The sequence below is a fragment of the Vicugna pacos genome, chromosome 25 (genome assembly GCF_048564905.1).
Source record: "Vicugna pacos chromosome 25, VicPac4, whole genome shotgun sequence".
Lineage (NCBI taxonomy): Eukaryota > Metazoa > Chordata > Mammalia > Artiodactyla > Camelidae > Vicugna > Vicugna pacos.
This window is the reverse complement of record NC_133011.1, coordinates 39,576,480-39,603,479: the sequence shown is the minus strand read 5'-3', so window position 1 is coordinate 39,603,479 and position 27,000 is coordinate 39,576,480. Positions and strand designations below refer to the sequence as shown.

The 27,000-nt window shown below is 53.6% G+C and overlaps 1 protein-coding gene and 1 long non-coding RNA gene across 4 annotated transcripts; one reads left to right on the top strand and one right to left on the bottom strand.

The window, feature by feature from the left end:
• Position 1: 1 nt before the first annotated feature.
• On the top strand, positions 2 to 27,000 carry LOC116285426 (uncharacterized). 2 transcript variants are annotated; one of them, XR_012064292.1, is made up of 7 exons: positions 2 to 145; positions 2,728 to 2,802; positions 3,194 to 3,303; positions 19,372 to 19,650; positions 20,755 to 20,989; positions 25,091 to 25,296; positions 26,199 to 27,000. It is a non-coding gene; the product is annotated as an uncharacterized lncRNA (long non-coding RNA). The 2 variants fall into 2 exon arrangements; XR_012064291.1 differs by having other exon boundaries at positions 19,372 to 19,669.
• On the bottom strand, positions 2,095 to 25,423 carry SPATC1 (spermatogenesis and centriole associated 1). Of its 2 annotated transcripts, none has more exons than XM_015245185.3 (5): positions 25,106 to 25,421; positions 11,080 to 11,658; positions 10,464 to 10,982; positions 10,217 to 10,356; positions 2,095 to 2,493 (listed from the first exon to the last, which is right to left on the bottom strand). In XM_015245185.3, the coding sequence occupies exons 1-5, from the start codon at positions 25,308 to 25,310 to the stop codon at positions 2,164 to 2,166; spliced, it is 1,773 nt and encodes a 590-aa protein (XP_015100671.2). In that variant the 5' UTR covers positions 25,311 to 25,421; the 3' UTR covers positions 2,095 to 2,163. The 2 variants fall into 2 exon arrangements, with proteins under 2 accessions (XP_015100671.2, XP_015100669.2); XM_015245183.3 differs by lacking the exon at positions 2,095 to 2,493 and adding an exon at positions 2,500 to 2,785 and having other exon boundaries at positions 25,106 to 25,423.

The window sequence follows — 27,000 nt, the reverse complement described above, 5'->3', positions numbered from 1 at the left end:
GTTGGAGAGAAGAGAGGAAGCGAAAGGGACCCTGGCCTCGCAGTCCCGCCCCAAATCCTCCTCACCCTGCCCCCCCACAAAGGCCGCGGAGAGAACCCGCAGACCCGCCAGACGAGAGCCGCTACAGGGGTGCACCCCTCACCAGGTGAAGGACCTCAGTTTTTAGTGCAGGCAGGCGCAGCGATGGGGATGGGAGTGTGGTACCCGCTGCGTCCTGCTTTCTTACTCCTCCCACAAGTCAGCGTGGAATTGACCGGGCTCGCCTGCTGCCCAGAGTACGGGATCTGCCCCAACTCGACCCGTTTCCCCGGGGAACCGCGAGGTCCAGCGCCGGAGTACGAAGACACGCCCCCAGATGCGGGGCGGATTCGGAGTGGTCTAACTGGCCACTGGCTCAGCACCGCTCAGAGCCCACAGTGGAGGCGGCTCTCAGCGGTGCTGAGCCAGTGGCCAGTTAGACCACTCCGAAAGGAGTGGTTTACAATCTAGGGGGAAGGGACCGTTGGTTGGGCCCTGCGCAGCCCGTCGCCGGGGCCACTGGGGCACGTGAGCGGGATGGAAGCCAGCTCCCTGTCCGCGGAGCCCTCGTGCACCCACTCTGTTGGACCAATCTACCTCCGACTCCCTCGGGCGCTGCTCTCCCCTCCCGCCCCATTCTAACCCAAGCTGTGAACCACTCTCTACAGCTCTGAAAGTTGCCTCTTAAATTGCCCTGTGGTTTGGGTCAGGGCTGCCTTTCACGCCTACTGACATGGAGGAGGAGGGGCTTCTGCTTTCCCCACAGCCCCCAGTTTTCCAGAAATCCCTGATCCCTTTTAGAAGTCAAGATCCGATGCTGGGTCTGCTCACTGCACTGGTCTGTCTCGCTGCTAAGCCTTCTCAGCAGACAGCGCTAGATCTGTGTCTGTAGATCACGTAACTAGTACCTATGGGTAGAGGAGCCCTTCCCGGCTTTCCCCAGGGGTCTGGCTTCATGTCCTGAAGTCGCAGGCCTGGAAGCTGGGAGAGCAAGGAGGCCAGGAGGCAGGGAGCTCTGGGGCCAGAATGCCCCAGCATGCCCTACACCCCTCTCCTTCTCTGCACCCCTCTCTGGTTGTTGACATGATTCCCTTGTTTGAACCCAGACCCTGGGGCTCCTCTGTTCTCTTGGGATCCTCTTGCTGGTGGTAGAGGTGCTTCAGGAGGCTCCTTGCCTGGGGTCCTCAAACCCACCCTGCCAGCCTCCTACCCTTCTTCAGGTGGGCCTCTCTTCTCCCCTTTGTGGGCCAGAGGCCACTCTTTGGGCTCCCCCACCCTGTTTTTCTCTCCACAAGCACATCCTCAAAGCTGGCCATCCTTCCACACCCCTTAGCTTCCTGCACCATCCACAAGCATGTCTCTCCATCTGAGTCTATAGGTTACCTCCCAGTGTCCCACCCTTCCCCTATTCCGCCTCTCCCCTGCTCTGTTCTGCTTCCCATCCTGCCTGTGCTCCTCAGCTGGGCCCTCAGGGGGTGGGTCTGCCCTTGCCAGTTCTGAGTCTCCCACTCTGGGTCTCAGGAAGCTTTGGAGCTGGTCCCTTCCTGTGGGTGCATTTGGAAGGGACCCCATCTCCCTGGGCTGCCCTGTGCCCAGGTCTGAGTAAGCCTACTCTCTCCTGGCTTCTCTCCTGCTGATGTCCTCCTGCTCTCAGTGTCCAGAAGCACTTGTCCCCAGCCTCCTTGTCCCTGCCTAGTACAGAGGTGGGGACTCCTATGCCCATATCCTCCTCTTGATCCCACCTCTGCCTTCTGTTTGTAGCCAGGCCTCGCTCCTTGCATGCCACCGGTGCTGCTGGCACAGCCACGACCCTTCTCTGCCTGCTCTGCTCCTGCTTGCTCCCGGGGGCTCCCGTGCTCCAACCACCAGGCCAGGCAAGAGGAGTCCTGGGGCCTGTGGAACAGCCCCCTTGGTCAGGCAGCTGCTGAGCTTCGGTCCTGGGGCTCGCTCCCATGGCCCCAGAATGGGCACAGATCCCCCGGGCAGGCAGGATGGAAGGGGCACAGGGGAGGCTGGCGCTGGTGAGCTGCCCCACAGGCAGCAGCACCACCCAGAAGTCCAGCAAGGGCCCAGGGCCGGTGTCCGTGGGAAGCTTTAATGGCTGCACCGAGGTACGGGCCCATGGGTGGCCGGTGGGTGCCAGCATCACCAGATGAACATGGGCTTGCCGTCGTCGTGCGCCAGCTGGCTGAGGCAGGAGAGCAGCAGCAGTGCGTCGGTGAGCATGCTGGGGTGCACGGTCTCCACCAGCACACGCTGCAGGAAGTCCACCGTGTAGGAGCCGCCCTCCGAGGCGGCTAGCTCTGGCCGCTCCCGCAGAATGCCGTAGGCGTTCACCAGCTGCTCGGTCAGTGCCGGGTGCACCCGCCCGTTGTAGCCCAGGCTCTGCAGCCGGTTCATGACGCTCACATAGCGCTGTGTGAGCGTCTGGCACAGCTCTTCATCCAGCTTGTGGTCGCTGGGGTTCAGGGAGGCCTGAGGGGAGAGCAGCCATCAGGGAGCCTCCTGCCCCACTGGGCACACGAGCCAGCAGGCAGGTGAGGGGGTATGGTTGAGGGAGAATCACAGTCCGAGAGAGTGTACTCAAGGGAGGTGTCCTGGAGGTCCAGAGAGAGATGCCGTGAAGGATCTAGGGTAGGGGGAGCCCTGTGGGCTGGGCCTGAGCAGAGAGGTTCCAGAGGCCCCATCACATGCTTCATCCACCACCAGGGATTCAGGACTGAGCTGGGGCCACAAGGAACTGAGGACCAAGAGCACCGACAGGAGTCTGGAGGTGACAGAAAGGTAAGGGGGCCTCCTAAAGCCCCTGGGCTTGCCCAACCCGGAAGCCACTACTCAGGGTCCTCCCCCGGGCCCTCCTCCAACACCCCAGGCTGCATCATCAGCACCTAGTGGCCTGCACACCTCCTGTGGGAGTCCTTCTCCTACCCTCACGCTGAACTGACGACCCCAGGCCCAGAGCCAAGGCCCTGAGTCTTCAGCGCAAGGGGTAGGGGGGTCTGCTGCCACTCATGAGGCCCCCTCAATGCCTGGATCAGGGGTCTGGCAACAAGGTCAGTCTTTACCTACTTCTTTATCGCCTGTGACCCCCAGCCAGGCGTGATTGCGTCTTGAAGCATCTCAGTCTGAAGCTAACCCCTCCTCTCAGTTCCTCCCACCATTGCCTTCTGGACAGGTGACCTGGGCTCACACAGGCCCCAAGCTCAGAAGAGCCCTGACCTCAGCTTAATGCTCTGCCGCAGCCGTCTGGAAGTTCTTCCTAACTTTCGAGCAAGAAGCTCTAAGGTAGGGGGAGCATGGGGTCTTGCAAATTATGTACCTATTTCAAGCCCAGCCACCCCGAGGCCTGCAAAACAACGGGTCTGATGTGTACAAGGTTGTGTGGGGTTGAGCCCTCCTTCAGGGAGGCCCCAACTGCTGACGCCAGGGCTGCCCTGCAAGGTCCTTGATCTGGCTCCGCTCACCCATTTCCAGCAGGTCCCTAGATGCCCACCAGGCTGTTTCCTAACCCACTAGCAATGCCTGGACCATCTGGTCAGGCATCACCTTCTCCGGGAAGACCTCCCCGTTCTCCCCTCCCCAGGTGATCATGTGAGTGAGTCCCAGGCTCATGGCCGGGCTCAGCTGAAGTGACCCCTGACCTCAGGCAGGTGCACCCAGAGCTCAATGCTCAGCACCTTTGCAGCCTGGTGAGCCCAAGGACAGGCCTGTCTTCCTGATTCTAGGCTCCTTTTGGCTCCTGAATCTTCTTCCTTTGCCTGTTCCCAGGCTTGGTGTCGGACAGACTGTGAGAGCTCAGCCAACATCTGTGGGTGAGCAAGTGAACCTGCAGCTGGTCCTACCAGGGTGACCCATGGAGCACAGTGGGTGGACAGCTTTAAGCCTTGGCCCCTGTGTGGGCATGAGACCCATCCCTGGCTCACCCCAGGCTGTGGGTGAGCTCTTGCTGGGCTCCAGGCTGGGCACCTGGAACTTAAGACATGAGCAGAAGTCCGGTGGGCGCAAATATCCACTGAGAGATGAGGCCAGGGCTCCAGGGCTACCCCAAGGAAGTGACCTCTTGAGAGTGGAGGGTGACAAGGGGGAGTGAGTGGGGCAGAGCAGGACAGGCACCCCAGCTGCAGGGAGCAGTGGGCGTGAGTCCCCACGCCTCCCCTCAGGCACTGAGGGTGAGTGGAGCTCAGGGATGAGGGGGAAGTGCCCTGCCCTAAAGGGTCAGAGACTCCTGGTGGGCTTTGTGGTTTTAAAAGATCATGCTGACCATGAGAAGGGGGCAGACAGAAGCTTCAAGAGAGCGTGAGGGGCTCTGTTCATCCACCCTGCAGATTCCCCTAGCCCTCCCTGTACCAGCTGATGGGGTTCACATGTGAGCAAAAGGCCCTCAGAGTTTATGTGACCACAGGCCAAGGAGAGGGGTGGTGCAGGCCAGCTCAGGGAGGGCGCCCTGGAGGGGGAGGATGCTGAGCTGAGATCTGGAGGACCAGGACAAAAGGAGGAAAGAGAGTTCCCGGCCAACAAGCTGCATGCCTGGCATGGAAGGTGCCAGGAGGCCGAGTGCAGAGCAAAGGGCCCAGGGGAGAGTCAGGTTCAATGGCTGCCACCCCACTGGGTCTGAGCCTCAGTTTCCGTGCTGTGACATGGAGGAAACAGCACTGCCCACAAGCTGTTTGAGGATTAAAGGCAACGTCTGCAGGGGCACTGAGCACAGCCTGCGTGCTGGGCAGCTCTGGCTGGGGAATCCCAACGCCGCAGGACACGTCTTCGGGCTCGCATTGAACAAAGGCACAGAGGAGGGAGGGACAGCTGGGATGGTGAAGTTTGCCAGGGAGAAGCCAGGATCTGGGTGGGGAGGGGGTGCAGGGCAGATCCACGCCCTCAGCACCCAGCTTCCACGTGCAAACCCTCTCCCCAGTCACAGCACATGGCGCCCCCGCACTGCGAGCACAGTCAGGGCTTTTCTTATTTGCTGTGGCCTCCGCAGGCGCCAGTGAGCTCCCTGGGGGCAGAGACCGCATCTGGCATGAACACGGCACACACTGAGTGCTCAGTACCAGCCGAGGGGTGGGGTCGGTGTGGGCGGGTTCAGGCGACATGGGGTAGGAGTGGAGATGCAGATGTGTGCATGGGGCTGTCTGTGTGGACGGGAAGGATCTTTATGGGGAGACGGAGCAGGACCTGGTGGTGCAGGGATGTAGTGGGGACAACAGGCGAGACCAGAGACACAGGCCCCCGAGAGACTGAGCGCACGGAGCCCTTCCAGCCCAGAGCACCGGCAGACTGAGCACATGCTCAGGGAGGAGGGAGAGGGCGGCAGACGGCAGACCAGCGTGGCCCAGCCCTCGTTCTCCGAGCACAGGGCAAGTGTGCTGGAGACCAAACATCAGAAGACAGTCAAACGCCCCTTAGGTGGGGAGACCGGAGAGCGTGTCCTGACTGACTCATGGGTTGGAGAGGAAATCCAGGGCCGCCTGTGAAATGTTTAGACCCGAACAGCCCCACGCTCACCTGTTTTGCCTGCCGGGCTGCGGACGGACACAGCTGTGGCTGCCAGGAGCCTGCTGCTTTTCCCAACCAGCCCCCCCCTTTTTTTTATTAGGTTTATTTATTTTTAGAGGAGGCACTGGGGATTGAACCCAGGACCTTGTCATGCTAAGCATGCGCTCTAGCGCTTGAGCTAGCTATACCCTCCCCCCACAACCAGCTCTTAGCAATAGAACTCCCCACCCTCCAGCCCTGCGTCCTGTTCTAGGACCCACTCTGGCTGCTGACCTGTTGGGCCTGTTGTTAAATATTTTGCTTCTTTTTTTTAAAAAATGGGCTTTGAATCCAGTACATCATGCAGGCTATGCACGCACTCTGTCGCTGAGCTACCCCCACCTGATAATTGCTTGACTGTCTCCCTGACTAGAAGAAGCTTCCTTGCCCTAAAAGTACTTATTTAAAAATAAGAGACATAAAGCAAAATGGCTAAAGTGCCCACCCCAAAAAGGGAAAATACAGCAAATCTTGAGGCAGAAGGAAGGAAACAAAGAGAAGAAATGAGAAAACAGAGTCCAAAGGATGGACAGAAAGGACAAGCAAGACAAAACAGGGCAGAGGCCACATCCTCCACTGAAGAGGGCAGGTGCTTCCACCTTCTTCTAGGTAATGAAAGTCCCTGCGGAGGCCACCTGCCCCGCCATCTTGCAGTGAGGCCTAAAGTCGCTAAGTCTGAGCCAAGGGGGTGAGGCTAGGACTGTGCCTCTGTCCCCTGGGCCTGTGCAGGGGAGGGGGGCATGAGGTGTGGGGGGAGGGCGGGGGCAGAAGGGCCCAACCACCCTTCTGTCACAGAAGCTTGGCACTGTCTTTAAAAAAGTAGCGAAGCTGCAGAAGTCATAAACAGCTGACTGAGCTCCCGGTGCATGAAAAACGCCGGGATGCTGTGTGGCTTAGGATCAGAATATCTTCTCACGTGTATCCGTATGTTAGGAGCAACGGAAGGGGAAAACCATGGGATCATCTCAATGAGAGGCAGAAAGACATTCTAAAATGTTCAATATTTGTTCATGAGTAAGAAAGAACCCTCAACAAAGGAGGAAGAGGCAACTTCTTAACCAAATACTGACGCTGGCTCACCTGGCTCCTGTACTAGTGCCTTCCTGAACTCTGAGAGGCTGGAAGCTGAAAAATCCCCTGGGGCTCTGGGACCCCTCCGACCTGGGTTTCTGCCCAGCAAGTGCAGGTGGGTGGGACTTGCAGGTGGGGCTCCTGGAGGGGGCAGTGCAGGCAGGGGAGTAGGTTTTAGGCGAGCCAGGGGCTCTGGCACTGGTTCTTCAGGGGTGGCTGCACCAAGGCATCCAGCCAAGGGTCTGTGTGTTGCTCCTGGGGCAGCGATGGCAGTAGTGTGCCCATGAGGGGACTCCGTGGTGTGCTGGCAACTTTCCTGGCTGTGTAGCAGATGAGCCCAGAGCTGTCTCCTCCCTAGAGTTTCACTGGAGCTTCTCAGAACACCTCACATTTATAATAGCCCTGTTTATATCAGCTAGTGTGGGTTCTGTTATGTGCAGCCAAGGGCTCTGATTGGTTTGCCTGAAGAAGAGCTGGCAGAAAGCCTTGGACACACACCGTACTTAACCGGAAGACTCGAAGTGTGTTCCCAGTCAGCCAGCAACAGGATGAGGTTGTGGGATCTGCTTTTGCCAAATACCACATACAACGTGGCTATTAGAAATAGTAAGAAGGTTTGGCAAGGTAGCTAGATAACAAACCGATACACAAAAATCAAAAATATTCTCAGCATGCTAGTGAGCAGGAGAGCATCTGGGGGACCATGGGCCGGACACAGTGACCCACACACTGATGCTGCTGGACTCGGGCTCTCCCAGGACAAGACATGGAAGGGGAGGGAGCCAGAGCACCTCCCACAGACAGAAGATCTTCGCAACTGAGTAGAAGTGACAGGCATGAGTGCTGGGACAACTTCTAGTTGGGCCTAAAAGATGGCATAACTGCGAGCTCATGAAAAAGATAGCCATGCTCTGTGAACAGAGTCAGCGAGTCCTTAGCGATAATGGGGCTCCACCACAGCTTTCAGGTCTCGCCTGGTGTGGAGAGTCCAGGTAGAATGAAGAGGTTCTAGCAGCCACCAACACTGGAGTTCAACATGCAGAGAAACAAACAGGATGTCTTGATGTAGGGAAATAAAACCTGGGCAAAGTGGACTTAAGTGCAAATAGAATCAACGAACGACCCAGCCAAGCAGGCAGGGCGGCCTTGAGCCAAGAAGCACCTTTGTGATCATCAGGTGTGACTAGACATCAGTCAGCCCGCAGTGGGCCCTACAGAGGGCCAGCCAGGGTTCTCCTGAAGGCAGCTTCTGTGCAGGTGGGCTTGAGTGGAGCAGCTTCTCGGGAGCGTGGGCAGCTCCGGCCATCGCTGGATGGAAGGGGAATGGTGGCCGCTGGGCAGAACGACCAGAAGAGTGTTGTGGTAAGAACTGCTGGCTCCCCAGAGGCCGGCCGCCAAGATGGAGGCTGAAGCATCGCTCAGGGCACCAGTCTCCTTGACTCCTTGCATATGGCCTGCTTCTGCTCCCTGCGTCTTCTCTGAAGGGCTGCCATGTAGTGCGGTGACTCTCAAGTGCTATGGCATAAGCGGCCACTCCCGGTGAAGGGGAAGCGGGGGAGGGGAGGGCACGCACAGCTCATGCTCCCCTCAGAGGTCTCTGCGTTTAGTTGCTGTTGTTGTTGAGTAAAAGCAGGTTTATTCAGAGAGACGCACACTCCGCAGACTGAGTGTAGGCTGTCTCAGAAGGCCAGAGAAGACATGAGGCCGGTATGTGTGTTTAAAGTAGAAGCAGACACACTGTACAGACAGCGAGGGCCGTCCCAGAAGGCAAGGGAGCCAGAGGCCGTGAGGGGTGGTGTTGCCAGCTTTCATGGGCTTGGTTGTTTCACGTGATGAGGAGGATGATTCCAACGACTTTGGGGAAAGGGCAGGGATTCCCAGGAACTGGGCCACGGCCCACTTTTACCTTACACTGTCCCTGAAACTGTCAGGAGCCCGTTGGGGTGCCATTTGGGTCTCTGCGTTCTTACCACCTTCCATTTAAGCGGGCATTTTCAAGCAATGGGAAACTTCTTTTCACTGTTTAATATCTAATTTCTACGTGGTCAGTTGTGCTTATAATTAAACGTTTCTGCCAACTAGATATCAGATGCAGCATTTGAAAGACATAAATATTTACCATTTTTAAACAACCACTACCAGTCTGCACTCATGACAGCAGTGGTGTGGGCAGTCCAGGACACGAGTGAAGAATCGTCAAACCAGACATGACCAAAGGGGGTTCCACTGACAGGAGCAACAGATGGGTAGCCAACATGCAAACGTGTGAAACTTCCCCAGTTTCACCTATAAACCAACGAGAACCTCAAAATTCTTGAACTAAGTTTTCCTAAAATTCATGTCGAAGAGCAAAGGGACAAGAGGAGCTAGGACATCTGGAAGAAGAGATGCCCAGGCTCCCCCTGCTCCCATGATTGGGACACTGTCCCCTGGGCAGGGCCAGACTGCAGACCATGAGCCCACACACGTGGGACTGAGAGTGGGGACAGGGAGGGGCTGGGCAGCTCCAGCCTTCAGTACGATGTGAAAAGTACAAATGACAAAGGAAAAGGTGGATAATTCTGACCACATTCAAATTAAAACCTAACCAAAGGACACCTTAACAAAACTCAAACCGGGACACAGGTGAGCCCACTGAAACCAAGGCCATTCCTGCCCACGCACAGACCCAGGCCTACAGCCCCTCCACTCATCTCAGGACGGCTGGAGAGAGAGTGGCCTGGGGACACACAGCTACTTCCCACTGGGAGACCAGAAGGCTGAAAGGCTGTGGGGGCCGCCTCCCACCCCTGCCCCACGCGGCGGCCCCACCCTCCGTGGGCGGGGAGGGGCGGGGTGGGATGGGGGGAGGCTGCGCAAGGGCTCTTTCTGGGAAGAGGCTCCTGGGCCTTCCTCGCCAAGCGCAGCCCGCGCCCCAGACCCGGAGCGCTTCTGTACGCGGGCCTCCCGCACCGGGTGGCGGGTGGCGAGGACACGCGCCAAGCACGTTTGGGGAGTGCCGTCCTCCGTACCCGTCAGCGGGAGCAGCTCAGTGGGAGCAGCTCGGTGGACGAGAGTGCTGGGAATACACTGCGGTGAGCCTGCCTGAAGACCCCGACCGGCCACCAGGCCGCCAGCCGCTCAGACACTCTGAGACTTGCCTCCCCTGTGCCCCGTATGACCCGTGAGGACTTCCTTTGAGGACTCGGACAGGGCCGGGGAGAAGGCGTGAGCGCTGCCAGTCTGAGGAGGGCCCCTGGGAGCGAGGCCTGGCAGACCAGAGGCCATCGCAGTGGCAAAGGTGGGGAGCACAGGCCTGACCTTGCTGGGGACCCTCCCCTGCTCTGCCCCCTGGGGAGGCCATGCGTGTGCCTGGGAGCACAGGCTCCTGCTGCCGGATGCCCCGGATGCCCCGGATGCCCCGGATGTCCCGGACAGCTGCTGGCCACTTGGACTGAGCCCCGTGCTCTCCTATCCCAGGGTGCCCCCGGGTTCTGATGCGCTCGGCCTGCCTGGAGTGCAGGGCCCAGCAGCCCTCAGGGGCCAGCCTGCTCCCTCTCCGTGCCCTGCAGGCTGGCCCTCCAGCAGAGGGTGGGAGACGGGCACAACACACCTGGATGATCTTCTCAGGAATGTTGGAGACGGTGAAGCCGTACAGCCGCACACGCTCGGGGAAAATGCTGGATAGGATCCTGCGGTCCAGCTGGAAGGCAATCTCCCCCACCAGCCTCTCCCAGGCCAGCTGCTTCGACTCTGGGGACAACCAGGGGTGGAGGCAGTGGTCAGGGGCCGTGGTCTGCAGCCCATAGGTGCCAGGGAGGCCTCCAAGGGCGGCAGAGGATACCCCAGGCAGTGCTGACCTCGGGAGCTGTCAGGGAATTTGCCGCTCTTTCGGTGGGCAAGCTTCCGCTCCAGCTCCAGGATGCTTTTCCGAGCTGGCTCTGCGACACGTGGACCTCGGGTGTCGTTGACTGAAGCCGGGGAGGACGAGGTTCGAGGGGGGGAGTGGGGGTTGCGTGGAGGGGAGTGGGTGGTGGGTGAGGGCAAGGCTGGGGAGTGGTGCATCTGGGTGGAGGGGTGGGGGGTGTTTGAGGGGGCATAGTTCGTAGCAGCTTGAGGGGCAGGAGTAGGAGCAGAGGGGAGGACTGTGATGGGGGGCGAGGCTGTGGAGGAGGCAGGGACAGAGGCAGGAACTGCTTGCCCCTGGGGGCCACCAGGCTGGGTCCCGACATCTGAGGTGCCATAGGAGAAGGCTGCCATGGGGCCAGGTGTGGCTGTGGTACCAGCGGGGGTGGAGGTCTGGATGGGCGCACCCACAAATGTCATGCTGAGGGGGTCCGGCTCCTGGGTTGGCTGGGGGTGCTCAATGGAGACTGGGACTAGTGGCGTGGGGGAGAGGCAGAAAGGAGAGGAGGATTAGAGCAGGGCAGACCCCTCCCCCAGGGCCCCCTGCCGCCCCTCCCCCACACTGGTTACCTTTGCAGGTGGCAGCAGGTCCCCTGCCAGCTGAGGGATGGGGTCCAGAGGGGCATCCTCGGAGTGGCTCTGCCAGCCGCACCCTCGGGGGCTCTGATAGCACCAGATTGCTCATGGGGTTGGCCAGAAGGTTCTGAGAGACACCTAGAGGGACAGCTGTGGAGGTGAGCAGGGGGCTGCTCAGAGAGACGCCCACCGAGCCTGTCATAGGGGCCATCAGGGGGCCGGTGGGGGGCAGGCCCAGGGAGCTGGCCAGGTGGCTGCTTGGAGTCAGGGGGCCAGTGGAGGGCAGGCCCAGAGAGCTGGCCAGTGTGCCCACCGGGGACACAGCCATGGGGCTGGCCAGGTGGCTGCTCAGGGGGCCAGTCAGGAGGCTGGTGAGCGGGCTGCTCTGTGAGATGGGCCCTGGGGCAGGTAGAAGCGTGTGGAGAGGGCCCGGCAATGGGTTCACGATGGGGCCTGCAGCAGAGCTGGGCTGTGGGCTGCTTAGCATGTCGGCCAGGGGTGCCAGAGTCACAATCCCCACTTCTTCCAGGACAGGTTCATTTGCTGCCGCCGGGGACGGGGGCAGGAAGACACCTGGGGGACACAGAGAAAGCACTGAGACCCCAAGCAGCCCGTCGGGGAAGGGGGCTCTCTCACCACTGTGGCAGGGCCTGGACTGGTATGCCCATCTGCCTCAGATGAGATGCCCAGCTCTCTCTGAGTCTCACCTCTTAGGTGGCTGCACAGTGACTTCTCTGCCTCCGAGGGGATCTGTGGGGCTGCTCAGTGGACACCATATGAGGGTCTGGCCTCTCTTCTCTCTATCCTGAGGACATCTTGTCCCTCCCAGGGCCCCTTCTCTAAACACCTGCCCCCAGCCACAAGGACCTTCCACCTTGCCTGCCCCTCATATGGGCCGCTGTACTGATCGCTGGCCTCTCGCTGAGGAGGGGAGGGTCTGAACACACAGGTCGCCAAGTTGATCCCTCTGTTCCCTGGTGGTGAGGGCTGCTTGACTCCTGTCCTTTTGGGGAAAGCTGGGCCTCAGCAAACAGAGGCCCTTCAGAGGGGCCAGAGCTAGAACAGGCCTGGAGCCTCACTCGGAGCCACGGTGTCTGCCAGGTCGCCAGGATGCAGACCCCTGCGTGGGGACTGGGAGCCCGCTTTTCCCCGGGGTCCCTGAGGGGACTGCCCTCCTGTGATCCCCGTTTGGGGGAGAAGGCCCCTGGGGAAGGCGCAGGAAAGGCTGTTGTGAATGCACAATTTGATTGCAAACTTCCCCGTTTTTAAACGTAAGAGCAGTACACACTTATTATAGGGAAAGAATGGAAATACGGAAAAGTAAAAAAGATGAAAAACCACTGGCGGTCCAGTTACCCCACGGTCAGTCATGCTGAAAGCTCCATGTTGCTTTGAAGACTTTGTCCCTCTCTGTAAAGAGCTGGTAGCAAATATCTCCAGCTTCCCTGGCCATCTGGTCTCTGTCGCAGCGACTCCGCTCTGCCGTTGTCACGCGAAGTCAGTCATGGACCCATGGAAGCCAGCGCGTGAGGATGTGTGGGGACGCTATTTACGAGCTCTGGTATTGGAATCTCACGTACTTTTGAGTGTCGTGAAATGTATTCTCCTTTTGATTTTCTCTCAGCCACTTAAAAATGTAAAGTCCATTCACAGCCCGCAGGCCACACGGTGACGTCGGTGCCTGTATGGTCACCGAGTCCTCGTGCGCCCCGCCTCTTCTTACTGGACCCGCACCACGGCTTCGCAGCTCCGATCTGGGAAGCAGCACTGCTGCTGCCGCAGCAGTTCCATCCGTTGTTGGGATTACACTGATTACAGCTTTCAAAATGACAAGTAATTCTACTGCACACATTTTATTATTGAGTTTTCCTCCCTGAAAACAGACATTTTAGAGGTTCTTAACGCACATTGCCAAATCTATCATCTTTAAGACCCCTCGGAAATCCCTGGGCCTGTGACTCCAGTGCTACATGGCACAGTGTATGCCAAGACGTCCTGCCACTTTATTTTCGTTTTAAGTTTTGTTATTTTTTTCCAAAACAAATGGATTTAAATTTCATAATCAAATCAACCAGTATTTTATGATTTCTTGTTTTGGCTTTTAGGAATTTTTGTTTTAGGATTAAGAGACACTAAAGCTTGTGGGCAATAGGGAGGTCACCCACAGAGAGGAGCAGCTGGTAGGGCAGGGCGCGGTGATGGGGGTGGAGATCAGAGTCGGACCTTTGTCCTTCTTGGCGTGCCTCCTCTGAGGGGAGCCTGGGATCTGGACAACATGGAAAGGGCCACTTTGGCAGCATCTTCAGACGACGAGAGAAAAGACAGCTGTGAGTCCTCTGTCCCCACACGGCCAGGTCCTTTGTAGTCTCTGTGTCCCTCCAAGACGTCTCTGGGTTTTGTCCCACTCACCACCTTGTCCATTTTCTCCTCTTCCCTCCCGACCTTCACCATCCAGGCATTCACCCTCCAGATGCCAGTGGAGGGCCGGCCACCCCAGTGCTGAGTTTGGTGCCCTCCTCACAGGTGGTGGGCACATCCATGCAGCAGAGCACTCCTCGTGGTTGTAGTCTTGTCTTGGTTTGGTGTCCAGGTTCTTGGTCACCTGGCTTCCTCCAGGTGCTGCTGGGCCCACCTCTTCTGTCCTCTAGTGGGGCAGCCCCAAGCCCCCTTGAGTCTGCTTTTACTCAGGAGCTGATACAGCTCGGGCCCTGCTTACCACTAAGACTGGACTCCAGACTCATACCCCCAGTGGCTTGACCCACTCCGTCCCAGGGTTCTGCTGGGGACTCCAGCTCCCTCCCAGCCTGCACACGCTCTCAGCAGATGTCTTGGCCCTTCCAGTGGCTCAGGCCCCAAAGGGTGCGGTCAGCACCAACACTTCTCTTTCACTCACACACCGCATCCCATCTGTACCTTCAGATATCTCCAGAATTAAGCACATGTGCCACCAGCACCCCTCTCTTGTCCATACCACCATTACTCTGCCTGGATTATTGCAGGAGCCTCCTGGTGCCTCCTGAATATGGCCTTTTCCCTCAAACGTCAGCCAGTGTATTCCAGTTAAAATGCTCACCTCTGGTTAAGATTCCACTACCTAGCTCACTGTCTCGTTCTGAGTGCCAGGCTGTTTCAGGCCCCCCATGATCTGGCCTGCCATCTGCCTGCCCTTATCTTCCCCCGGTCTCCTCCAGCACCTTCTGCTCCAGCCCCTCAGGCCTCCTTGCTCTTCCTCAAGTGCTCCAGGCACACTCTTGTTCCGTCTTTGCATTGCCTGTTCCCTCTGCCTGGAACACTCTTCCAGTGTGCACAGCTGGCCCCATACTTCCACCCACCCCTTCATTTGTGACCTCCTCAATGCGGTCTTCCAGCCAAAATCACCAGTTTTCTTCACCCGACCTATTCCTCTGCTTCTCCTGGACCATTTTCTCCTTAGCACTTGTCTCTCTCTAGGACAGTCTACACTGACTTACTGGTTTGTCCTCCTTCCCTTGATTAGAATGGACACGCCACGGGGGCAGGGATTTGTTTGTTTGCTGCTGTTTCGTAGTGCCTAGAATAGTGCTTGGGCCACAGAAAATGTTAGTAAATGAGAAGAATATGATGTTTATATGAGCAGAGATGAAGCTAAATGATTAAAAAAAAAAAGAGGTGAGGATAGGAGTTGAGGTCTGTTTGACTCAAGTTTGTGCCCCTAAGTACTGGGAGCTAATCTGGGAGAAGGAAGTGTCCACAGAATCAGCTTATAGACTGTGACCACGAGACGACCATGTGAGGTCCAAAACTCAATCAGATAATATTACTGTCTGAAGGAGCTGTGTGGTCCTTAGAATACAAAGCATGCAAGATTCATCCGGGTCTACAAAAATTAGTTGTATTTCCATATACTTGCAATGAGCAATCCAAAAATGAAATTAAGAAAATAACGGCAAAAAGTAAAATATTTAGGAATAAATTTAACAAAAGAAACACAAAACTTATACTCTGAAAACTATAAACATAGTTGAAAGAAATTAAAGAAGATCTAAATAAATGAAAAAACATCCCATGTTTATGGATTTGAACTTTTGTGAAGTTAGCGATTGTGAAGAGAGCAATACTCCCCGAGTTGATCTACAGATTTCATAAACTCCCTGTCAGAAACTAAGCTGGCTTCTTTGTAGAATTTGACAAAGTTAATCCTAAAATTCATATAGGATTGCAAGGGAGGGACCTAGAATTGCCAAAGCAATATTGAAAAAGAAGAGAGAAAACTCTTAGCAAATTTGGTATAGAAGGAACATATCCCAACATAATAAAAGTTATTTATGACAAACCCAAAGCCAACATAATACTCAACGGTGAAAAGCTGAAAGCCTTCCCACTAAATTCTGAAACAAGGCAAGGATGCCCACTCTCACACTTCTATTGAAAATAGTATTGGAAGACATAGCCACAGCAATCAGACAAAAAAAAAAAAAAGAGAAATAAAAGGTATCCAGATTGGAAGGGAAGAGGTAAATTTGTCATTATATGGAGATGACATGGTACTATACATAAAAAACCCTAATGACTCCACACAAAAACTACCAGAGCTGATAAATGAATTCAGCAAGGTAGCAGGATAAAATTTTAACATACAGAAATCTGTTTCTTTACACTAACAGTGAAATATCAGAAAGAGAAAGTTAAAAAAAATCCCCTTTAAAATCAAATTTAAAAAAATACTTAGGAATAAACCTGATTATGGAGGTGAAAGACTTATATTCTAAGAACTATAAAATATTGATCAAGGAAATCAATAATGATTTAAAGAAATAGAAAGATATCCCATGCTCTTGGACTGGAAGAACCAATATGGTTAAAATGGCCGTAATACCCAAAGCAATCTACAGATTTAATGTGATCCGTATCAAATTACCTAGGATATTTTTCACAGAACTAGAACAAATAAACCTAAAATTTATATGGAATCACAAAAGACCCAGAATTGCCAAAGAAATCCTGCAGAAAAAGAAGAAAGCTGGAGGAATAACCCTCCCAGACTTCAGACAATACTACAGAGCTACAGTAATCAAAACAGCATGGTTTTGGCACCAAAACAGATACATGGATCAATAGATCAGAATAGAGAGCCCAGACATAAACCCACACACATACGGTCAATTAATCTTCAACAAAGGAGGCAAAAATATATAATGGAGAAAAGACAGTCTCTTCAGCAAGTGGTGTTGGGAAAGCTGGACAGCTGCATGTAAATCAATAAATTTAGAACACTCCCTCACACCACACACAAAAATAAACTCACAATGGCTTACAGACTTAAATATAAGACATAGCACCTTAAGACTTCTAGAAGAAAACATAGGCAAAACATTCTCTGACATAAATCATAGCAATGTTGTCTTGGATCAGTCTCCCAAAGCAAAACAAATAAACACAAGAATAAACAAATGGGACCTAAATCAAACTTACAAGCTTTTACACAGCAAAGGAAACCATAAACAACATGAAAAGACAACCTACAGAACAGGAGAAAATATTTGCAAATGATATGACTGACGAGGGCTTAATTTCCAGACTATACAAATAGCTCATACAGCTCAATAACAAAAAAACAAATAACCCACTCAAAAAAGAGCAGAAGACCTAAATAGACATTAGTCCAAAGAAGTGAACAAAAGGCACATGAAAAGATGCTCAACATCTCTAATTATCAAGGAAATTTGACTTAAAACTACAATGAGGTATCACCTCACACCAGTCAGAGTAGCCACCATCAAAAAATCTACAAGTAATAATGCCAGAGAGGGTGTGGAGAAAAGGAAACCCTCCTACACTGCTGGTGGGAATGTAATTTGGTGCAGCCACTATGGAGAAAAGTATGAAGATTCCTTAAAAAACTAAAAATAGACTTACTATATGATCCAGCAATCCCACTTCTGGGCATATATCAGGAGAAAACTAAATAAAAAAGACACCTGCACCCCAGTGTTCACAGCAGCACTATATACAATAGCCAAGACATGCAAGCAACCTAAATGTCCACTGACAGATGACTGGATAAAGAAGTTGTAGTATATTTACACAATGGAATACTACTCAGCCATAAAAAGAATGGAATAATGCCATCTGCAGCAACATGGATGAACCTAGAGATTATCATACTAAGTGAAGTAAGTCAGACAGAAAAAGACAAATATCATATGATATCACTCATATGTGGAATCTAAAAAAAATAAAAGAAAAAAGAAGACACTAATGAACTTCTCCACAAAACAGAAACAGACTCACAGACATAGTAAACAAACTTATGGTTACTGGAGGGAAGGAGGGTGGGAAGGGATAAACTTGGAGTTCAGGATTTGCATATACTAACCACTGTATATAAAATAGATAAATAGCAAGGTCCTACAGTATAGCACAGGGAACTATATTCAATATCTTATAATAACCTATAATCGAAAAAATCTGAAAATGAATCTATATCTATATCTATATCTATATTTATATCTATATCTATATCTGAATTGCTTTGCTGTACACCAGAAACTAATGCAACATTGTAAATCAACTATACTTCAGTTTAAAAAATAAAATAAAAAGAAGAAAGTTGGAGAACTAACTTTCAGATTTCAACACTTACTACAAAGCTATAGTAATCAAGACTGTGTGACACTGGTATAAGGACAGACAGATAGATCAATGGACTAGAATAGGGAGTCCAGAAATAAACCATGTATCTTTGGTCAACAGATTTTTGACAAGGATACCAAGAAAATTCAATTGAGGAAGAATAATCTTTTGAAAAAATGGTGCTAGGACTGCTGGGTATCCATGTGCAACAAAATGAAGTTGGATTCTTACCTCACACCATACACAAAAGTTAACTCAAACAGCTCAGAGGCCAAAATGTAACAGCTAAAACTATACAATTCTTAGAAGAAAACAGGGCTAAATCTCCACGACCCTGGATTTAGCAATAGATTCTTCGATACAACATCAAAAGCACAAGAAATAAAAGAAACAATAGATATGCTGGGTTTCATCAAAATTAAAAGCGTGTATGTTTCAAAGGACACTATCAAGAAAGCAAAAAGATAAACTGGGAGAAAATATTTACAAATCACGTATTGGCTAAGGGACTTATATCCAGAATGTATAAAGAATCCTTACAACTCAATAATAAAAATACAAATAGCTCAGGTTAAAAATGGCAAAGATCTGAAAAGGCATTTCTCAAAGATTATACACAAACTGCCAATGAACACATGAAAAGTTGTTCAACATCATTAGCCATCAGGAAAATGCAAATCAAAACCACAATGACTTCCCCAAAAAGTAACACAAATAAATAAACAAATTTTTAAAGATTAAAAAAACCCACAGTGAAGTGATACACCACTGCACACCCAGTAGACGGCTATAATCAGGAAGTCAGATAAGAAGCACTGGCAAGGATATAGAGAAACTGGAACACTCGTATGTTGCTGGTGGCAATGTGAAATAGTGCAGCTACACTGAAAAACAGTCTGGCAGATCCTCAAACAAACACAGTTACCATGTGACCCAGCAATTCTACTCCTAGATATATAGTCAAGAGAAGTGGAAACACACATCCACACAAAAACTTGTGCATGAATGATTATAGCATCATTATTCCTAATAGCCAAAAAGAGGGAAAAAAAGAAACAAGAAGAGAAAACAAAAGAAAGATTCTTTGGGGTCACAGGCATTTAGGGTTGCTGTGCATCCCAGGGTGGCATGCAGGCCCTGCAAGTGCAGAGCATGGGGGAGTGTGTGTCCACTGCTCAGGGCCAAGGCTGTGGTGACCTCAGTCATGGATACAGTGTCCAAGGGTTTTTGACCCATCAGGCTCACCAATGAGAATCTCAGGAGTAGCCTTGTTGAAATCTCTGTCTGGGCCATGGGGGACACTAGGAATACTAATGGTGCTACTAGACATCAGGTGTGAACAGGAGTGTTCTGAGCCAGCAGGAGCCCAGGGTGAAGCCTCTGTTTAAAACATCTCAGTCCCAATGCGAAATGTACAAGTGACGTTGTTTTCACCTTATTATAATGTATATGTAACTGATTTAGATTTGTGAGTAGAAATGTTCCTAGGTACTTTACTACGGACAGTATAAGAAATATGTATATATTATATAAGAAGTATTTAGGATCCAGGAAGGTTTGTTACATTGGACAATTGAAGTTAGAAAGAAAAGTAAATGTCTTAGGTTTACAAATGCAGTATACAATGTTTTAACCCGTTTAACTGAACTTCTTCCCCAAACCTGCTCCTCGCAGGGGCAGCGCCATCCTTCCCGCCGCGGAGGCCGGGACTTTGGTGGGGGGGCCCTCATCGCCTGGGTCGGGGCGTGGCCTTCACGCAGTCCTGAACATCTCCCTGGCCCGGGCTCCAGCTCTGGGCTGCAGCGGCCTCAGCAGCGGTCCCTCGCGAGTCTGCCCACCGCCCGCGGCCTCAGCTCCCTCCCTCCGGAATAAGGACGTCGGCCCCTCGAGGACGAGGCCGGGCCCACACCGAGGGCAAAGGCAGCCCGAACACCGATCCACGCGAGGAGGGAGGTGAGGACAAGTCAAGGTGGTAAGAGTCCAGGCTGTGGCCAGAGGGGACGGGACAACTGGGCGGGCCCCGAGGGGCGGGCCCAGAGTGCTGGGCCTGCCCTCAAGGGCGGGGCCCCGGGGAGGGGCGGGGCCTGCTCTCAAGGGCGGGGCCCGTAGGGGCGGAGCCAGGTGATTTGGGCGGGAAGCTGTTGCTGAGGCGAGACCCGGAGACCGGTGAGCGAAAGCGCCTAGAGCCCAGGGTTCCAAGAGGGTTGGGCGGTGGGAAGGGGGAAACTGAGAGGGGATGTTGACAGGACCTGAGGGGGCGGGTCCTGAGAGGAGACAGACGTCCCAAAAGTGAGATGGGGCCCTGAGGTCGGGTGAGGCTCTGAGAGGCAGGCGCGCTCTGACGGGGACAGGGGTCCCAGGAGAATGGCGGGCCCTGAGGGAGAGGTGGGGTCTGAGGGGGGATGGGGCCCTCGGAAGGATGGAGCCGGGGGCGTCAGGTCAGCCCCTGGCGTGGGGTGCAGGGTCAGGGGTGGGGGCCCAGGGTGGGCGGTCTCCGGGCAGCAGGCCGGGGTGGGGGTGGGTAAGGAAGGCCCCGGGACTGGGGAGGAAGGGAAGCTGCGGGGCGCGAGGGTGGGAAAGGCCTCTGGAAGCGGGGAGAAGGCTGCTCCCTGCCTGAGGGCCTCCGACCAGCCTGCAGCCCCAGGGAAGGCGGGGGGGGGGGGGGCCTGCGGGGAGGGAGGGGCGGGCGCGGGAGGCTGTCAGGCAAGAGGAGCGGCAGAAGCCCCCAGCCCGCCTGCCTGCCAGCCTTCCGCAGCCCGGCCGCCTGTCCCGGCCACGTGTGCGTGGAGGAGCCAGGCCTGACGGGCAGGCCGCGCTTAGCGCGCACAGCCTTCGTCTCCTCTTTACTCCAGCAGCCCTGACTCCCCCCCCGCCCCCTCCCCCCCACCGTCTGCGGAGACACCGCGCACAGCGCGCGGCGCAGCGAGCCCCTGAGCCCTCAGGAGCGGGAGGCCCTGCAGGCCCAGTCCCGTCCTGGCCCCACCTCCCGCCTGCCACGTTCACAGGCCCTTTCTTCCCTGTGAAGTCACTTCAGCCAACCTCCTTCTTGGCTCTCAGATTACCCACTCTGACCACAAAGCTGTGCTCTGCCTTGCTTGGAGGACCACTGCCAGCCACCTGGTCTTGGAGCCTGTCTAGATCTCTAGGACCCCGGCCTCTTCGTTTTCTTCTCATCTGACACAAGCTGGTCTCCACTTCTCCCTGTGATGTGCCCAGACTCTGGCTGAGGGTCCTGAGCTCTGCCTGCCTGACTCCCCATGTCCACCCCACCCACCAGATGCCACTGGAGAAGGTTGGTGGCTGCTGCCTTTACAATCCATACACGCCAGCATCATCTGGGGCCATTACGTACCTCCCAGGTCCCCTCTCAGTTCCTTCTGACATTTTCGCTCTATTTCAGACCTTCCCCTTCTTTCTCTCTCCACCATGTCTCTCAGAGAATGACATTTTTACAGAGAAGATTGAAGCCATGGTTCTGGAGATTTTTTAGGTTCCTGCCTGGCATTCTCCCTCATCCTTCCCTTCCTCCTTTCTTTCCCAGATGGTGGAAGAGATGTTCTACCTTTAGTCAAGGCAGCCTCTGCTCTATAAAGTACCCCTTTTCACTTTCACATCTTCTAGCAGTCTCTCCTGGCTCCTTCCCTTTACATGTAAATAAACTCAGGCCTCGGACACCAAGAAAAGAAGCTCTGGGCTCCATGCCCCTCTCCAGCTACTGCCCCCTACCCCCTGCCATATTTCATGAACTAAGCATCAACTGTCTATTCCCTCCATTTTCTCACTCTTCACCTTACTCCGTGGGCCCTTCCCACTTACAGTGGGGTTGAAATCGCTCCAACCAAGGTAATAGAACTAAGTTCTTACCACTTTTCTTGCTTGACTTCTCAGGCAGCCTTTATTCTGTTGACACTCTGTCCCCTTTGAAGCTATCTTTTGGCTTCTGTGACATTACACTTTCGAGGTTTCCCTTGTCTCTCTGATTGTTCCTTTGCCAGCTTCTCTCCCTGTCCTGACTCAGGACTTGTCCCTCAGTCTCTTCCTACTGTACTGTCTCTTCCCAGACAATCTACTCCCTCTGACGGCTTCAATTATCAACGACTCTTGATCTTTTCCCTCCATCCCTGACCTCTCCTTTGGGCTTCAGGCTCATATCACCACTGCCCCCTGGATGCTCCATGTGGATGTTGTGTGAATGTCTTGTTAGAGTCAGTTTGTCTAGAATACAACTTATTCTCTTCCTCCAAGACTGAATTTCCTTCTCCTAGGCTTACCCTGGGCAAGAGTGCAAATGGAAGCCTATGTATGACATGTCGAAACAGTTAAAAGTTATCAGTCTAACAAACTGTTAAATTATGTTCTATCTTCTTACCTAACAAATAAACCTTTGTAACAACCTGGAAGGTCAGGTTTGATTTTCGGATTCTTGGACTCCCTGGAGTTCCATGCCAGAAGAGCTGCCCCCCTGCCCCTGCCCCTCATCCTGCACCCCTTCTCTCCCTACCTGGGCTCTGTCCTGCACTGTGAGGGGTCTGGCACACATGCTTGTGATACCCACAGGTCTGAGCTGCATATCCTGTGTTCCTCCTAACTGGGGAAGGGCCAGAGCTCTACACTGGTGGGTTTGGGAGGTAGTGCTGTGCACAAATTTGTACAAGGGAAGAGGAGGGTGGGCCCAAAAGAGGAACCGAAGGTTGAGTCTCTGGGAGCAAATTGAAAATAAGAGCCTGACTTCATGAGGAAGGCGAGTTACAAGGAACGGGTGGGGGGACAGGCAGGGTGAGGAAGAGACTGGATAAAGATCTCCTGGGCTGTTCCAGGGATCTGCCTCTGCCGGGCATGGGAACAGAGGGTCTGCAGTTGTAGGAAGTGGCACCCCGGTCACCTCTGCCACAGCGACAGACACATTCTGGACTCTCTTTCATCCCTCACATCCAAGCAGTTCATTTTCTTCCTAAGAGACTGGAATCAGTCTTTCTCCACCACTAGTTCAGACCATCCTCTTCAACCTGGATAACTCAAGAGCCTCGTCTAATCTATCTCCCTGCCTTACTCTGGTTTCCCTTGACTCCATTTTCCCCACAGCATCTGGAATGGTCTTTCTGAAGCACAAACATGGTTATTCCCTGTTGGAAACAACCAGTGTCTGCTTATTGCCTTTAGGAGCAAGTCTGAGCTCCTAAGTGGGTCATTCGCAGTCCTTGGCAATCTGACCTCTGCTGACCTCCAGCTGTGTTATTCCCCTCTCACTGGCTGCCCCCTCCAAACCTCCCCTAGCCTCCCCACACAGTCACAAGTACAAACATCACACACACACACACACACACCACACATACCAGCACACACAGCACGAACACACTCAAATACCCACGTACCACACACGCACGCGTATCACACAAAACACACATTCATGTACATCCTGAAACACACACTGTCACACATAGCCACCCACAAGACACAGACACCACACATACGCACTCACACACATACCACACATTTCACACACACAGCCACACACACATCTTTTCTCACACTCATACAACAAACACTTTCAAGTCACACATACTACACATCCTAGTCACCCATCTGTACCACACACTCCATACATGTGTCACACAATCCACTCACACATCACACTATACACTCACACCACACTCACATGCTCACCCACAGCCCACTCCACACCCACACACTCACACACACACCACACACTAACTATACACATACACCCTAGGCTTTAAACACACTGATCTATTTCTCATTCCTGCAACCCCCAGATCCAGGCCTTTGCTCAAGCTCTTCCTCCTCCTGCAATGCCCCATCCCCTCACAGCCAGCTGGCTGGGCTCACCTCCAGAAAACCTTTCCTAACCCCCTAAGCTTGACCTGTCAGGGTTGGAAGAGCAGAAGTGGTCCAAGGACTCTCTTAAGAATAAAACCTGGTGGGGAAGGTATAGCTCAGTGACAGAATGTGTGCCTAGCATGCCAAGGTCCTGGGTTCGATCCCCAACAACTGCATGAAAAATAAATAAAAACCTAAATACCTCCCACTGCAAAAAATATTAAAATGTGAAGTTATTTAAAAAAAAAGAATCAAATCTAAAAGGAGAAGGCTTGCATGATCAGCTTGGGAGTAGGAAACCACAGTTTAGCTTCTTAAACTGTAACAGTTCTTAAATGCTGTACCTCCTCGAGTGTATTGTTTTTGCCACCCTGTCTGTTGTCTCAGAGTCAGTAATGGTATAAACTTTCAAAGGAGAGGGGCCTTTGTGCTTGTGATCAGTAATGAGGACTGTGAAGACCAGCCCCAGGCCACAGCCAGGTAGGGTGACAGGAAACCCAGGGAGCAGGGAGGCAGCTTTCCGTAGTAAAGGAAAGACATTAAGTCTGTGGGGGAAGGAGCACAGACCTGAGGGGGTTTAGAGTCCAAGCGGAAAGGTCAACTTCTTAATCAGAAGTGACAGGGCGGGTTGCCACGGTGGGGCGGGGAGGTGTCGGTTCCGAGAAGTCACCCTGGAGAGGGGGACACAGCCTTCATCAAGACAGGAAGGACATGGTAGAGATGGGGAGGAATGTGGATAGAACAAAAGTGGAGGCATTTTGTCACCTCCTCCCCCCATTAACCTTCACCAGTACACTGCGACAGCCACTGGCTCCTACTGCCACTCCCTGGGACTTGCCACCCCCGGAAATTCTCCCTCTGATATCTTCAATGCTGGCAGCTTTCAGTTCTTCTGGCACATCCCTTGTTCCTGTCACCACACCGCAGCCTCCCTGTCCTCCTGGCCTCTGAATGCCCTCCTGGCCCTGTCCCTCTGCTCCAGGCCTAACCCCAAAGATCGTTACTTCAACTGCTTTTCTGCAAACACGTATGACTTCTTTGCCTGTTCTTGTCTCACCCTGCTCTGTAGCTCTTCTCTGGCCCCAGGGCTGTCACACACCAACGATTTCAAACCTCAAGCTTCAGTCCTGGTTCTCTCCCTGGTTTCTAGATTTGGGTTGTCAGTTGCCTTCTGGTCGTGTCTAAGTGGAGAGTAATGGGGAAGGCGATGGGGGCGCTGAGGGTGAGGGGTGGAGGAGAGGGTGGGGAAGCTGGGGGTAAGCACGTTTGGATTCTAGAGCTGGGAAATTCAGTCTGTGGAGCTGCTTGGAAGTTCACCTGAGGGGAGGGGTGTCGGCAGGGGTTCCTACCATCAGGGGAATGGGATTCGTGCTTAGTTTTGCCCTTTTATCCTGATTGTCCTGTGTCCTCACCCTCCCCTCAGCTGGTAGAGACTCTGGCCCACGAGTTTGTTGCCATCTAAGCCCTTCTCTCCCTCCATGGTTTCCTGAGAAACCATGCACACAGTCTCCTCTCTCTGGTGCAGACTCACCCTTCCCTCTGTTCTTGCACTCAGACCTTTTGCACTTACCCTGGTGTGGAGAAGGGCCAGCTGCCAGCTCCCCGAGCCCGCTGCTGAACCCGCTGATGCTCAGGCCACCCGCCTGCGTCTTGATCGCTGACTTGAGCTCATGATTCTCCCGAATGAGCCGCACCAGCTTCTTCAGTTCCTCATTTTCCCGCACCAGCCTCTCGATCTGATGCCGAAGCCCCTCATAATTGGTGAGTAGAGACATGCCCCGGGGCAGCGGGAAGGGTGAAGTCCACAGGAGGGCACTGCACCTGGAGGCTGCCCAGGGCCCCGGGCCTTGCCCGGGCTGGAGGAGGGCACCAGAGTTTGCAGGTTGTAAGGCTGGCCCAGTGGGCCCTGGGTATTGTGAGGTCAGAGGCTGCGCCCTCCTCCTTGCCCTCTCTGCTCTAACAGGCTCAGCTCTCTGTGCCTCCAGGCCTGGGCACAGGCCCTGCTTCAGCCTGCAACTTACCGCCCCTTCTCTATCCAGCCAGCTTTTCTCTCAAGTGCCCCCGACCCTGTGAAGCTTCCCCGTCACAGCCCTCCATGCCTCCCCTGCAGGCATGTCCTCTGTCCTAGTGTTTACCTGGTTCTGTGCGGTGAGCTCTTTAATGCTGTTCCACTCACTCCACATCCAGGGCAAGGTTGTGCAACTCGACAGCATCCAGCAAAGGGCTTGATGCGGTGTAGGTGGGTAACCAGCGAATCTCTGTTGAATGAACATTCACCACTGTTCTTCCTGGAGAGGGTGCCCTTTCCTTGGGGTCTTGGCACAACTGGCTTTAGCCTGCTAGCCTTCTTCTGGGGACATTCTACTTCGATGCCTGGATGCTGGGCTATGTTTTCTTCTGACCCCGGGTGCCCAGAGCCTTTCTCTGATTGCTGCCCAGGGGCTCCTTTGTCCAAGCACTTGGCTCCCTGTAGCTTGAAGTTTGCATTTCTGATGACTCAGATCCCCCTATTCCTAATTCCCCAGCAGGGCCCCCTCTGTACCCACTTTTCTCTGGCTTCTTGAATTTTCCTGACTATTGTCCTTCAAGAACCCAAGACTGCATTCCTCATCAGGTCCCAAGAACTCAGATCTCTGAGTCCTTATTGCATTGTCCTTTTTTAGAGTGATCTACGCAGAGAGATGTGCAGGCTTGAACTTAGGAGCTGAGTAAGGCCACGTCCTCCTGACCTCCACTGGCTCCTGGGCATCTGCTCTTGACCAGGAGAGGATGGTGAAGTCCTGAGATAAGGCGTAGCACACTCCCAGCAGGAGTGTGGGGGTGAGGACAGAGGTGAAGATCAGCTGGGGCTGGGGTCAGCCTGAGTTGAACATTCTACCTGGACCTTACAATGGGGGGCCTGCCCCCACCCTTCTCCGACATCCCAGACTGTAATCCTGGCTGAATCCCTTTGGCCCTGGGGACCAGGGCTGAGGTTTCTCTGGTGGAGTAGACCCCCTCTCCACACCCTCTGCTTTTAGTAGAACATGTCTGCTGGGTTTTCCTGCAGCGTGTGAGAGTCGGCTCACCATGCCCTCCCAGTGCTCGTCCACCAGCTAGGCTTCTCCCACCACCGGCCTCTCCTTGGGTGGATGCCCTGTTTGCCATCTGTGATGGTCAGATTGTACGTGTCAGCTGGGCTGGGCTGTGAGCCCAGGTGTTTGGTCAAACACTAGCCAAGCCATTGCTCTGAAGGTTGACTTTAAGTAAAGGAGATGACCCTCAGTCATGTGGGTGGGCTTCATACAGTCATTTGAAGGCCTTAAGGATAGAAAACAAAGGCTTTCCAGGGAAGAGGGAACTGTGCCTCAACACTGTCCCAGAAATTCTGCTTGAGTCTCCGGCCTGCTCTACAGACTTGGGATTTTCTAGTCCTCACAATTGTATGAGCCAATTCCTTAAAATAAATTTCTTCATATATGAGAA

What these genes read in the sequence shown, in the direction of transcription:
- SPATC1 (XM_015245185.3), bottom strand. Translation starts at nt 25,310, where the DNA reads ATGTCTCTACTCACCAATTATGAGGGGCTTCGGCATCAGATCGAGAGG. An exon ending in TGGCCCTTCTCCACACCAGG is followed by an intron (nt 11,659 to 25,105) that starts GTAAGTGCAAAA and finishes TGTGTCCCCCAG; the next exon opens with GTGTCTTCCTGCCCCCGTCC. An exon ending in ACCTGCTGCCACCTGCAAAG is followed by an intron (nt 10,983 to 11,079) that starts GTAACCAGTGTG and finishes CCACGCCACTAG; the next exon opens with TCCCAGTCTCCATTGAGCAC.